We start from the raw sequence: 14,675 nt of genomic DNA on the forward strand, positions 1-14,675 counted from the left end.
TATTCATTCATTTATATGCTGTTAGGAATTTTTTTTAAAGGCTAATTCTCTCTCCAGCATGATTGCTCTGCAGTGATCATAATCACAGGGCACAATTTGTATTTAGAGTATCATTCTAAGCAGAAGCCAGTTAACCATGAAAATGAGACATAAAAAAAATACAAAAAGTTGTTCTCAGGCAAGAGCCATTCTTCCTACCTTTGTTAGTCTGGTACACTATGGATTCACAGACTATTAAGAGTCTTTTTCTTCGGTTTTTAAATTCTTCAAACAAACAAGATCATTAGTTTTCAATATTTCTTACCCAGCATAAACAATTACTTCATATATTATTTAGCCTTTCATATACTACTTAGCCATTAAACAATTAATATTTAAAGATATATACCCCAGATTACTCACCAGGGGGAGAAGTCAGATGACGAACAGGTCTTGCTGGTTGAAGCGGTTTACCAATCAATTTTTTGGTTTCCATTATCACAAAGACCTTGAGGTTCCATACTTTAGGAAGGAAAAATGGATCTTATCTTTTCAACAAGATAATCAAGATGCTTTTATATACATACACACACACACACACACACACACACACAAACATTCATTTGAAGATAATCTATTTTATAAGTTAAGGTGGAAACCTCAGAGCCCTTTATACCATCTGTCACAATGGAACATTCCCTTTTTTGAAATATTTTCCTCCCATAACTTCCCTGACTTTTCTTTTAGTTTGTTTCCTATTTCTTTGACTACCTCTTCTAACTTCCTTGGCTTATTCCTCTTCTTTCCACCAATTAAATTTAGGAATTCTTCCAAATTTGGCTTTGATCCTCTTCCCTGACCTCAACTATTCTGATGATTTCAACTACCTATCTACATGATAAATATACCCTAATTTATACATTTAGCATCTACCTCTCTTAAATTCCAATTCTATTTTTTAAGATATTTCTGTTTACATTTTATCACAGACACCTCAAATTCAAGATATCCAAAATCAAATTCATTACTTTGACTCCAAAGATGTTCCTTAAAGTCTTCAACTCCCTCAGATCACCTTTGGTTAAATAAGATCTAAATAAGAGCCTCCATACCATAATTAGTCTCTAATTCCTGTCCATTCTACTTCCAAAATATTTCTCAAATCTATTTTCTTCTTTCCCACCACTACTCTTTTAGTTCCACAGTAGCACTGAATTCATCTCCCTGATCACTCAGTCTGATTTAAATACTCCCTTCTCTCCCTATGTTCATGGGACACAGTGAATATGCCTACATCATGGCATTAGAGAACACTGTACTATACTATAATGACTGATTTGTCTTTTATACTTACAAAAGTGAGGAGCAGATTCTTTAAGTGAGGAACAATATTTTCATTTACACTCTTTCCCTGGCAACTAACATAGTACCTGGACTGGATCCAAAGTAGGTGTAACACAAGCATTTGCTGAACAAATGGATGAATATAACCTCTTTCTCTCCAAACTATGATCCCTTTACACACACACCTGCTCTAAAAACTTCAATTCCTCCTGAATGAATAATCCTCCTGGATTATTCAGAATAGAAATAGGAGCCGACATCCAAGTGTCATGCAGAGTAAACCATTTACCTAAGTTACATTATTTAAAATTCAGAATAACTCTATTAATTAGGCACAATTAAGAGTTAGAGTTCGGGTCTCAGGTTGGCCTACATGGGTTCATATTATGGCTCCAGCACCTAGTTATATAACTATGGAAAACAGCCTCTCTATCCTAGGTTTGATGTGAAGACTAAATAAGATATATGTATATGCCTGGTACATAGTAAGAGCTTAATAATGTTAGCTTTATTATTTTTTTATAATCCTAATTTTGCAGATAAGGCTTGGAGAAATTAGGTAACTTGCCCAAGGTCCTGAATCAAGGAAGTGATGGGATGCCCATGTCCATGCTTCTGGCCAGTAAGAATCAAGAATCTTGCCCAACCTTTCTCCTACCCCACACCCCGGCAGAATTGAACAGGTTCTGGTTAAGTACCCTTATGTGCTCACAAAACACCCCTGTGTATATCCTCTTCCAATATGGTACTTACTGTACTAGTTGCAATTACCTATTATCTGACCATTAAATTATAGTTCTTTCACACAGGTATATCTCCCGTGTCTAGCACAGTGCCTAGAACACTGTGGGTGTTTAACAGATTGTTGAATTCATAAATCTTATTTTGTTTCACCATATATTTATATGTTCTGGAGTTCTTTCACTCTCCCTGCTGCTCTTCTCCCAAAACGCTATTTATCTTTCAAGACCAAGGTCAAGTTCCTGTTACTTCCTTGGAAAAAAATATCCTCATGTCTCAACAGTAATGGAAAATAAAGTAGTTCACCTGAAGCTTTCTAGTTCCTAACAGATAGCTGACAGTAAAATAATAACAATAATAACTTATCTTTCTTTCTTCTTCCACTAGCCCTTACTGTATTTTATTTATTAATTATTCTAAGATGTATCACAGTAAATCTATTACATGCCTGTTTGATTAGACTTGGTTAATTGAGGCTAAAAAAACTAGATCTTACTTATCTTTGTGTCCTAGTACCTGTAACATAATTAGTTTTACTAAATAAATCTATAAATTTAAATACCTCTTAAATATAACTAAAACCTTCTGATGCCTGAATAGGACACAGATTTCCAAATTATGGTGCCTATTAAAACAAAGCCTAAAGTAAAATTCTATCTGACTTTGTATCTGCTCATCCAGAAGCAGTTGTAACCATATGATTTTAAGCAGATCATTACCCTAAATGACTGTTTCCCAAAGTAAAGAATAGGGTTAATAACCCTTTTAGCTCCAAAGACATGCTTTCATCTATTTAAAAAATGCCTCTGGACACAATTCAGATGTTAAAATCATAAATTTATAAACAACCTCTCAAAGCACTGATAACTAAGCACAAAATAGTTACTTTTTCTTAAAGTTTGGAGATAAGCCAGCCAGTTAATTAATTAATTAGTTAATTAATACCTATCAAACTTTTGTAATGTGTCTCTTAACTGGTATTTCAACATGGCTATTAACAACCTTCTAAAAAAACTAATGCGGTCTGTACTTGTTGGCAATACAACTTTGATATAATAAGAAACAAAAGTTATAAGCATACGTAGCAAAAAAAAAATACTTCAAATATTGAATATGTTCTATGCAGAAGGAAAAATTTTAAATAAGGACCAAAAAGCAATCTAATATTGTGTTATTTAATGTTTATCCTAGACATAATTAGAACCCTAATACTAGTATGTAGTAACTTTCCATCCTGTTTCCCATATGAAACTAATGAATCAGAATACAATAGAGTACTTTGGCACACACTTTCTTGTTTTTCATTGCTCAGCTGAAATTGAGTTGATAGGTTGTAAAGTCCTTTCCAGTTGCTGAGCAGTGCAAATCCACAGTATTTAAACTAGGGATTTTCAAGAGTTGGGGAGTTACAGAACTATTATATGGTTTTGCAACACAAGTACATAAACGAAAAATAAAAGATCTTTTAGTATCACCCACCCTTTCAATTTATAGTCAATTTATAGTAGGAAAACTAAGCAAGGGCTCCAGATATATAAATTCACATCAGTTAAGGAAATGAGAAAAGATAATGCCAGATAGTATTCTATTTAATATTTTTTAAGTAAACTATACCTGCATAGAGATACTGATATTATAGGGAATAAGTCTGGGATGCACAGTATACAAAAGCATCATGTTACGTTATTGTTAACATCATGTTAACGTTAGTGTTATTAATGGAAAAGGCAAGTATTTATAGTAATTATCACTGTAAAACTGATCCACAGGATCATAATCTATGAAGGACAGGACTCCACAAACCAAAGCCTAATTCTCAGTTTAGGTTAAAAATAATAAAGATTAACTGAACTAACAAAATCATTATATAAAATAATCTTAAACTCTAAAACCTGCCTCACTCACCCAATGTAGAGCTCCAAAAGTTTCCTTTGAAGCTACTAGTACTACCTAGGGTAGGCATTTATGGTATCAACTGTTAACAAAGGACAACACTTGCAAAAGAAAAAGAATCCTACTAACGACAATGGATAACAAGTAGTGGGCCAATCATGGAGTTGTCTTTTAAACTATGAATATACAGCCTTGTAGTATAAGTATTTTTTAAAGAACATTTTGATCCAATGTCTCAAAAATTTCATTCTATTAATACATGCTGAGAAACAGCTACTGAATAAAGTTTTTTTCCAAGTTTACACATATTTAAAAAATCATCTTAAAAGGCCAACTGCTAGAAATAGAATATTGGTCCGCATGTCAGGAAGCTTTAGTTGCTATTCTAACATCTAGCAATACTTAACTATATCTTAGGTTCCTTTTCTGTTTAAAAAAAAATCAAGCTATGAATCCTAAAGACCAACCAATTCTGATATTATAAATTAGCCTAGAATTTTCTAAAATACAGTACAATGGGACAATAAGCACAGATACTGACCAATTGGGACATAATCTTACTATGCAACATATACTATTCTTATTTAATTCAAACTCCATTTTTTGAGGTCCTATTACATACTAAATTCTTTATAAATATTTCACTTAATTTTAAGCCATATGTAGAAAATCATTATTAGTAACCTTATAGATGTGAAACCTAATACTCAGAAAAATGAGATTCTCAAGTTCACATAGTATATATTTGGTAAAAATGAGGATTTAACTATAAAGTTCATGCCCTTGTCTCTAAACTTGCATGTTTGGTAAGTAAAAGACATCTGACTCTCTAGTATTCCATGTGGACATTGCTTATTGGATTTTTTTAATGAATTATGAAAAGGGACATTTATATATAAAGACTTGCTGAATAAATTGGTAGTTACTAATAATTTCCATATCCTCAATTTATCATTTTTCTAGAATACTAAATAAATTATAAGATTACTATGCTTTCCTCATTCTGTAGACATGGTACAGTGCCTTACTTACCATAGGTCACGACATAAGAAACATACATACCATGTACTGTATTTAGAAGCCAGATACTATACTTAAAATTTCCAACTTAAATTCTACATTTCTTCAGAAAGTGCTGAGGGTTTTGCTGCAATTAAGAAATAAGATCAGGGGCATCTGGGTGGCTCAGCTGGTTAAGCGTCTGACTCCTGATTTCGGCTCAGGTCAGGATCTCAGGGTCCTGCGATCAGCCCTGCGTCAGGCTCTGCACTCAGGGGGGAGTCTGCTGGAAATTCTCTCCCTCTCTCTCTGCCCCTCCCCGCCACACACACAGGCACGCGTGCTCGCTCTCTCTCAAATAAATAAATGTTTAAAAAAAGATCATATAAAAAAGTATGAAAGGACAAAAAAAATAGTTTTATTAGAACACACACACACAAAAAAAGATCATATAGATTAATGGATATATACACATTTATCTATAGATGTATATATGCACATATATCTATATGTATACACATACATAAAGGTACATTGGAATATTAAGCCATAAAAAAGAATGAAATCCTGCCACTTGGAACATGGATGGATCTAGAGTATAATGCTAAGCCAAATAAGCCAGTCAGAGAAAGACAAATTTCACTGTGTGGAATTTAAGAAACAAAGGAACAAGGGCGGGGGGGGGGGGGGAAACAGACTCTTAACTATAGAGAACAAACAGATGGGTACCAGAAGAGAGGTGAGTGAAGGGGATGAGAGAAATAGGTGAAGGGGATTAAGAGCACACTTATCTTGATGAGCACTGAGTACTCTATGGAATTGCTGGCTCACTGTATTACACACCTGAAACTAATATAACACTGCATGTTAACTACACTGGAATTAAAATAAAAAGAAATAAGATCATATAAAATTAAATAATCTGAGAAGTGAAAAGACCATGTTTTCATCTACCCCATATATATTTCCCATATGATAATCAGATAGGATTTAATCTCAATTTTCTACTTCAAAATATTATACAAAGTTAGGATTCCTTGAAGCCACATGCCGTTTGTAAGTAAACAGCACAAACTGCTAAACTGATAGATGAAAAGTAATATAAAGGAAATACAGGTGAGTAAGAGATAAACCAATTATGACTTAGGTGATAAAAGATATTTTATATTCCACAAATCAGGCTGCCACATTCAGGAAAAATTTAAGCTATCAAAAAGTTGTAAAAGGAGAGAGTGTTCCATATTTTCCATTTCATGCCTTCTCTTTACAACTGATCAAAAAAATTGTTTTCCTCTGTGATGTATCTTTCAATAGAAACAAAATTTAACACTTACATTGGATAAAACTAGATAATGGGTGCTTGTGGATATGTAACTTTGCCTAAATTACCAGCAATTAAAACCTTTTGACACAAATATTGAATCATTATGTTGTAAACCTGAAGCTGTTATATGTCTATTACATCTCAGTTTTTTTTAATGGCATATCTTTACATATAAATTATGTGGTGTATCTTCATATACTTTCATGAACCATTTGATTTTCTTCTGTGAATTAACCATATATGGTTTCTTGGCACTTTTTTTTTCCTGCTGGGTTTTCTTTTCTATTGAATATAATTTCATCTAATTAATTATTAATTTGTTGTTTATTTTATTAATAAAAACAACTACAATAATGCCAAAGAAAAAAAATTTGCCCAAAATTAGTAGTGACGGTGCCAGGGTATGGGGGACAAAACGTCTTCAGACCATGCCACCACAAAGGACCAGGTCCTGGGACAGAGGGCGCTATGTACTTACTTTTTATCAGGCGTTTCTGTTTTTTGTTTTAATATGCCCTCCGCAGTGTAACTCTCCCTCAGCCACTTGCCCCTCGCCGGGTGTTCCCACACCAGTCACCACCCTATCCTCTCGACGTGCTCGCTCCCTCACACTCTACGACCCACCTTGGGGACCCTATGGGGGCCCCTGCCTGATTTGTCCCGCCCGACCCCAGGGCCCCCCTCCCTCACAACTTTCCTGGTGTCCGACCTCAGAGACGGCGCCCACCGCCTCCTCACACCTGGGCCCGACTTCTGCCCCCCCAGTTCGGCTCATCCTCCCCAGCCACCTACCGCCTCAAGATCGGGGAGGATTTCGGGGCAGCAGCGTCGCCGCGCTCAGCCCAAACGCGGCGACCCAGCGCCCCGCTGCCCGTCGGGGAACGGCTCCCGCCGCGAGTCCGCTCCAGGCCGGGGGCGACGGGGGGGGCGGGGGCGGGGCCGACGGCGGCTACGAGGGGCGCGAGGCGGGCGCGGGGCGGGGCCTCGGGTGGCTGGCCTCGAGCGCGGCCGCAGGCCCGCGGGGCCAGAACCGTTAAGCCGGTCGCGCGCGCGCTTCTCAGGGCGTACTGGGCGCGCGGGACCGGCGCGGGTTTTCTAGCAGCCGCGCTGCGTGCGGAGGAGACCGGGGGTGGCCTCTCCGAGGTGCTGGCAGGCTCGCCCCGTACTGGGCGCGCCCGCATGAACAGCCTTCGGGACCCCAGTCGGCGGCCCTGCTTGCCCGAGAGGGGGAGGGCGAGCGGCGGGCTCCAGGCAGCGACTGTGAGCGAGGCCGCCTCTGTGAGCCAGGCTGCCCGTGTGCTGACGACTGAGTGCCTCCCGCGTCAGAGCTGCCGGCCGGCCCCGACGGCGCGGGCGGTTCTCCGCGCCGCCGAGGAGCCCCGGTCGGTGCTAGGATTCCGGCTGTCAGAAACGGTTGCCAGGCAGGAATACTTTATCTCAGACTGCTGTCCCCAAAGACCAAGATTAGTTGAAGCAACACCATCCGAATCCTTTATTTTCAGTCTTCACCTTTTTTCTTTCATTCACGCTTTTTCTGTTCTTGGAGTGTCCGTGTGGGTGCCCCCGCAGTAGGCTGCCGGGGACATGGGGGCGCTACCCGGGAGAACAGCAGAGTCCTGCCATCACAGGACTCACAACCCGCTGGGCGCCTGGGCTAGCTGACAGTTTAGTGGGCCGTGCTCCGGACTGTGATAGAGGAACAGATTCAGGTTGGGAGCACAGTACAAGGGATGCCTAACCCGACCCTTAGGCCTGGGATGCCCGAGTCGTTTTCAGAGCAGTGCGGGGCTGGTGTGTTGCATTTGGCGAGGGGGGGAGGGGGGGCGTGGGGGGGGAAGGGAGGAAAGGAAGTGCAAAAGGAAAAAACTTGTCTAGTGTGGAGTACCTGGAGTTAGGGAACCGAGAGTGGGGAAATGAAACAGAAGTGGACGTGAATTAGGTCTTAAATTTCTCATAGTTTGTCTTTTTGAATATTTGAAAGATCATTCTCACAGCAGTATGGAGGGCAGAATTTTGAGGGCAGGAGGTAGAGCAATATGAAACAGGCTACAAGACGGCTTCCTTGGCGGCGTTTGCAGTAACTCCAGTAAGAAATTATGTCATACAAGGAGTGAAGATCTGAGAGATGTTGCTGAAGTGAAATCAACAGAGTTTAGTGACAGATTGCATGGAAGGGGTGACTGAGAAGAATCTAGGTGACTCTTAAGTTTCTGACTTGGGCAAACAAGTGAATAGGTGGTAGTAACATAAGGTAGGGAATGCAAAAGGCAGAACAGATTTGAGGAGGGAAATGATGAATTCAGAGTGGGACCTGTATCAGCTATTTTATAAATTCAGAAAATATATACCCATACATATATAGGCCTATACACATACACACATATGTCATAAGCATATAATGGACAAAATGGAATATTAGGAAAGGGATGCTGATTGAGAAAATGTATGCATCTGGAAAGAAGTATTTAGAGAACTCAAAAGACAGGTAACCTCCAAAGGATGCTGTTTAAAGGCAAAGAAAGCTTGTCTAGAATGGGGTAACTAAAGAAGGAACGCCTCTCTGAAAAGGGATCATCTAAGTACACCTTAAAGCTCATGAAAAATGGGAAAAAAGTGTCTAGGTAAGCAGAAGAGATCTTAATGCCCTGGAGCAAGAAAAACAAAGTTTGGCAAAATTCAGAAACTGATGTGAGATCAGTATGGCTAGGCAAGAGAAAGCAAGAAGAGAATATTAAAGATGAGTATGGAGAGAAGGGAAAAGCCAAAAACATACAAGGTTTTGTAGGGTCCAGTAGGGAGGTGAAATTTTACTACAAGACCAATGGGACAGTGGGGCAGTAAGATGATAGGATTTACCATTTTAAAACGTGTGGTTTCAGAATTACTTTCATACATAGTTAAGTTATTGCTATTTAGATGTAGAAATGGCTTCCAGGAACACTCCTACCCCCACTGAGACAACTCATCTGGCATGTCCTACGGCATGAAGCACCAGAGGTCTGTGGACAATGGAGTCAATAAATCCTTCCAATCCCCAGATACAGAAAACCTACACTTGTCAGTTCTCATCAATCTTGTCAAAATAGAAGTTTTCTTCTTCAAGAAAATATTTAACAATATAACATATACAATTATGTATACGTTATACAATAAAATTATTTTGTATATATTACTATATGAAATCAACAGAAATTATTGTGACAAAAAAGTTAATTTGAAGAAAAAAAATTTTAGACCAAACCAAAATCAGTAATCCATTGAGAGGAAGAAGTAAATTTTATTTTATTTTATTTTTTTAAAGATTTATCTATTTGACAGAGAGAGACACAGCGAGAGAGGGAACACAAGCAGGGGGAGTGGGAGAGGGAGAAGCAGGCTCCCCACTGAGCAGGGAACCCGACGTGGGGCTCGATCCCAGGACCCTGAGATCATGACCTGAGCCAAAGGCAGATGCTTAACAACTGAGCCACCCAGGCGCCCCAAGAGGAAGAAGTAAATTTTAAATAGAAGTTATAGAGTCCAAAATTTTTTAGTAATCAATTGAAGAAGGATGAATCCTATAAATACATTGAAACTTTGGAAAATTTCTTGTTGCCGTGGCAAGAGATAGTGGCATCTACAAGGATAATCTAGATAATACACTTCAACAACAACAGCTTGACAAGTTAGCGAGTACTTTCAAGAATATTTAAGGTTAATCACACTGATCAGGAAAAACTTAAAATGCTCCAAAATCATTGAGCTCACATAAGAAACTCAACAGGTTTCCCCAAACTTAGCAATACTAGAAACTGACATGACTAAAGTTTTTATTGAAATTTAACTTTTCGAAATTTTCAATAATAAAAAATAAATTTTTATTAACTATGCTGGAGAAAATACCAAACTATTTACTCTCACAAAGGAAATGCATTACAAAATTGTCAAACGAAGAGGCAATCAAAATACATAAAAGTAAAAATACAGGGAAAAATAGGGATGGTTCAGGCAGTTAATTAAAATACTTTTATGGATTGTTTTAATAGCTGGTACTCGTCAGCTTTTTTAAAATTTGTAACTGGATGCCATTATGTTGCTTCTAAGTAAATATTTACTTTGGTTTAAAAAAGATTTGGAGAATGGATTGAGGAAAAGCAAGAGTGGAAATAGGAATCCCAACTAGAAGGATAATTCACAGTTAAATGAGTCTTTTATTAATTGTAAGTAGAGGTTTTTGTTACCATTATATTTTCATCTTATTTGACTTGACCTTCACAGTACCTTCCTTTTAGTTAATAAAACCCTGTATGAGCACACATAACACACACAAACTGATTACCTGCTCTCATGAAATACACTGTCTAGTGAGGGTGCAGATTCACAAACAGACAATTCCAATTCATTAAGCTAATTGTTCTGATGAAGTCACTCCCATGGCGTGTGTGTGCCTGGGTGGTGCTACTGAAAGCCTGGGGAGTTGGGAAAAGCTGAAGAGACAGCATTATCTAGTGTTTACCAAATGATCTCCTTACTAGCCTCCTGCCAGTAGTCTGCCTCTCATTCACTTATTCCATAAACATTTACAAAGCATTTTATGGAGGATATATACACACAGACGCACACACTCATATAATCATTAGAGCAATTCATTAGAAAACCGTAATAGAGACTTGGTCCTATTCAGCTCATTTCAGAAAAAAAGTTTTGAAGATCTATGCTTCTTAGGTGCCAGGCACTGAGGATACAAAGACAAACTGAAATAAGCCAGTATGAGGAAAAATCAGCAAGAAAAGGATGATAGTCTTGAGAGTACCGATAAACTAGGGGCGCTGGGTGGCTCATCGGTTAAGTGTCTGGCTCAGGTCATGATCTCAGGGCGGTGAGATCAAGCCCCTGGTCTGGGCTCTGTGCTCTCTGGGGAGCCTGCTTGTGATTCTCTCTCTCCCTCTGCCCCTCCTCCTGCTCATGCTCTGTCTCTGAAATAGTATTTTTTTTTAAATACCTATAAACTAATAAAATAAGGGTAGTAGTTAGAAGTATATACTTGGAACAGAAGTAGTACAAGGAAAGAAATAATTCTATTGGGGGTGACAGAAAGAAGAGGGATCATGGAAGGGTTCCTAAAGGAGGTAACGCCTGAGCAGAATTTTCAAGGATAAAAAGAAGTTATATCCCAACTTAGGGATATGGCTTGCAGGGAAAAGGACATGTCCAAAGGCATACAGAAATGAAAGAACAGTGAATACAAAAAACACTAGTAATTCAACACTGCAGAAACACAAAATATGAGGCACGGCTTGAGTAAGTGGTTCAGTATTAGGCTACAGATGGATGAGTCTTCAGAGAGACATTGAAGGACTTTAGATACATTCGGAAAAGAATCACCTAAGTAACAGTTTAGGATGGACTGAGGAGAGGGACAGGGAGCAGGCAAAGCAAGAACAGCAGCAGAGGGATCAGTTCAGAGACTTCTAAGGTAACCCCGGCAGTGTTGATAACAAGTAAGGTAGGTCTGGACATGAAGAAAGAGAAGTGCATGAACTTGAGAGAATAAAGGAGACCTGATGGACTGTAAAAGGGTGTGAGAATGAGAAGTGAAAATGGTGATGCCAGTTATTGATGTGGGCAGCCAGATGGATAGAAATAATGAAAAGATATTGTGAGTTTCCTGAGGAATGAGGGACTGGGGTGGATCTAGAGTGTAGGCAGAGGGAAGGGACAGAGGTAAGAATAGGTGAAATCATCTGCTATCAGAGGAAGGGGGTCTGCTGTGGAAAGTATGATAAGGGGTTTTAGGATTTTGAAGTTTTCAAATAGTATCTGTGGGAAACTTGCAGAAACTGCTGGAGATAGGTAAACAATGCTGAGGAGCAGCTGAAGGTGAAAATTAAAAATCTGGGGCACCTGGGTATCTCACTCAGTTAAGCATCAGTCTTTGGCTCATGTCATGTTCTCAGGGTCCTGGGATCCAGCCCCACATAGGGCTCCCGGCTCAGCGTGGAGTGTGTTTCTCCCTCTCCCTCTGCCCCTCCCCGCTGCTCATGCTCTCTCTCTCACTCTGTCTCTCTCTCTCAAATAAATATATAAAATCTTAAAAAAAAGAAAATTAAAAATCTATAGTGGTATTAATCTGTGTGATTGTGAGATTCGTTGGAAATAGAGGAGATGATAGACTGGAAGATAATTTAAAAACGAAGTGCTGAAGGTGATACTCCATGAATTAGTGGTACAAAGAGAATGAAGATTTTGTAAGGATAGAGGAGGTCCAGGTCCAGAGAGTGGATATCTGAGCATAAGAGTTCAGAGATGGAGTGCTTCTAAGTGTGAGCACCCACCATACAGCTAGAGATGACGAGCAGAAGTGGAATGGAAGGTCATTAGACTTGATGGAATCAGAACTGAGTCCAGACCACAGTATTAGTCCATTCACGTTGACATTTAAATCAATGGCATATGGTAAGAATGAAAACCAGGTACTGAAGTCTGCATTGATTATGGGGGTAGTGAAAGGAGATTTGTAGACGGCAGATGGTAGGTAGAGAAGAACTTTTAAAGGAAGGAGTAAGGCAGGTAGGTGTTCAAGAAGCCAGGAAAAAATAAAGCATTGCATAAGCTAAGGAATTCTCTACAAATATCCTAACCTTACCCTTGCTAAAAGCTTAAAAACTAATGAAAATATAACACATTTTCTCCATAATTATTTAAATATCCAATATCTTCAGCCAAAGGTATATCTGATGTAGAAATATCAGACATGGCAGCAAGGTTTTTCAGAAAAAAATGATTTGAACACTGGAAACTTTCAGTAGCTCTACAACCAACCATTAGTACCTATACATATGCATAAGCCACTCAAGGTAAATTTAAAAATTTGTCAAGAATGTGTGTAATCACTTTCTATTTAGCAAGTTACCTTAGATGAGCTTAGTTACACTGACAAAACTGAAAAGACTACCTGTGCGGTAGATCAAAGACTCTCAACTGTCAAATTACAAACCATACTCACTTTTTAGATCTGTAGCCTTATCTGATACCTTAGTCTATGGGCTCCCAAAAGAATATAGGCTTTTTATTTTTCTGTTTTTCACATAGTATTCCACCTCAAGTCAAATATATGTATATTTATCCAAACATAATCTTAGCATTAAATTTGTAACTGAGCGTGTAAAATGATTTTTAAAATGGAAAACCTTTACAGATCCTTTTTAGCACTTTGTGCTATTTACCAATCATTTTAATATTGCTATCACAAGAAAAAGAATTTACATTAAAATTTGTTGTATGTCAATTTCCTCATATTTAATATGTAATATTCCTAGCAGTCTTATGATTTTATGGTAACTATAAAAAAGAAAATAAATACAGGTAATAATATTTTGTTACATAAAATGCTCTAAAATAAAGCTGGATATAATATCAAATTCATAAAAATATTTAAAAAGTAGTATTCTATTCTTTGTGAAATGAATACTGAGGGCAAACATTTTTCAATTTTCTTTCCACAAATGAGTTATAGACAATGAACAGCAGGGGGCACAAAATTCAAAAGTTTTTCTGTACAAAGCAAAGCACAATAAAATCTCATGCTGTAGTGGAAAGCAGATAAATTTTGAAGGCAGATTGCTGGATTCCAACTGGCTCCGTGACATATACACTGAATGACCTTTAATTACTTAGCCTCTCTGAGCTTCTTCAAGGGTAGAGTCATAACTATGACATAGAGATTAAATATTAACATATATGTAAGGCAGATAAGTAAACACCAGGGTTTTTTTTCAGGTTTAGTGTGTGTGTGTGTGTGTGTGTGTGTGAGATATATATATATATATATATATACATGTGCACCAAAACATCAAATAAGTGCAAATTTAGACTTTTTTTTTATATAGATTTTATTTATTTATTCGACAGAGAGACAGCGAGAGAGGGAACACAAGCAGGGGGAGTGGGAGAGGGAGAAGCAGGCTCTCCGCCGAGCAGAGAGCCCGATGCGGGGCTTGATCCCAGGACCCTGAGATCATGACCTGAGCCGAAGGCAGACGCTTAACGACTGAGCCACCCAGGCGCCCCGCAAGTTTAGACTTTATAGCAATTTGTGAGACAGTGCACATGGAAAGGCTGTAATTTCATAACATACAAGCACAAGTATCGCTAGATCAAAACTAGAAACAAAAGCTAAACAAAAAAGTCATTATTTACTGAAATACCAAGCTTTTTGTACGTAAGAAAATGTGAACGCGAGTGAAAGTCGACGCAAACGTTATGTGCACGGTATAGTGTGGTGTTTCTCAAGAGTATGATCCAGGAAAACCTACATCAAAATCATCTGGGAGTGCTTGTTTTGAATGCAGATGCCTGTGCTACTTAAAATCCAGAACTATGAGAGTGACAATTCAATTTCTTCTAGTAAAACAGA

General features: G+C 38.4%; 1 protein-coding gene across 2 annotated transcripts in view; it reads right to left on the reverse strand.

Moving 5' to 3' along the window:
- Positions 1–7,187, reverse strand: part of CUNH8orf88 (chromosome unknown C8orf88 homolog) — a 44,939-nt gene extending 37,752 nt beyond the window's left edge. Inside the window, exons 1-3 of one of the 2 annotated variants that reach the window (XM_032421996.1) lie at positions 7,073–7,187; positions 5,800–5,805; positions 403–501 (exon numbers count right to left, since the gene is read on the reverse strand). In XM_032421996.1, the coding sequence (XP_032277887.1) occupies positions 403–475 (73 nt within the window). In that variant the 5' untranslated portion in view covers positions 476–501; positions 5,800–5,805; positions 7,073–7,187. The remainder of the gene's footprint in view (positions 1–402; positions 502–5,799; positions 5,806–7,072) is intronic. The other variant, XM_032421995.1, reaches the window with a different exon arrangement.
- Between the last annotated feature and the right edge of the window lie 7,488 nt (positions 7,188–14,675).

The sequence above is a fragment of the Phoca vitulina genome, unplaced genomic scaffold (assembly GCF_004348235.1).
Source record: "Phoca vitulina isolate PV1807 unplaced genomic scaffold, GSC_HSeal_1.0 scaffold25, whole genome shotgun sequence".
NCBI classification, from domain to species: Eukaryota; Metazoa; Chordata; class Mammalia; order Carnivora; family Phocidae; genus Phoca; species Phoca vitulina.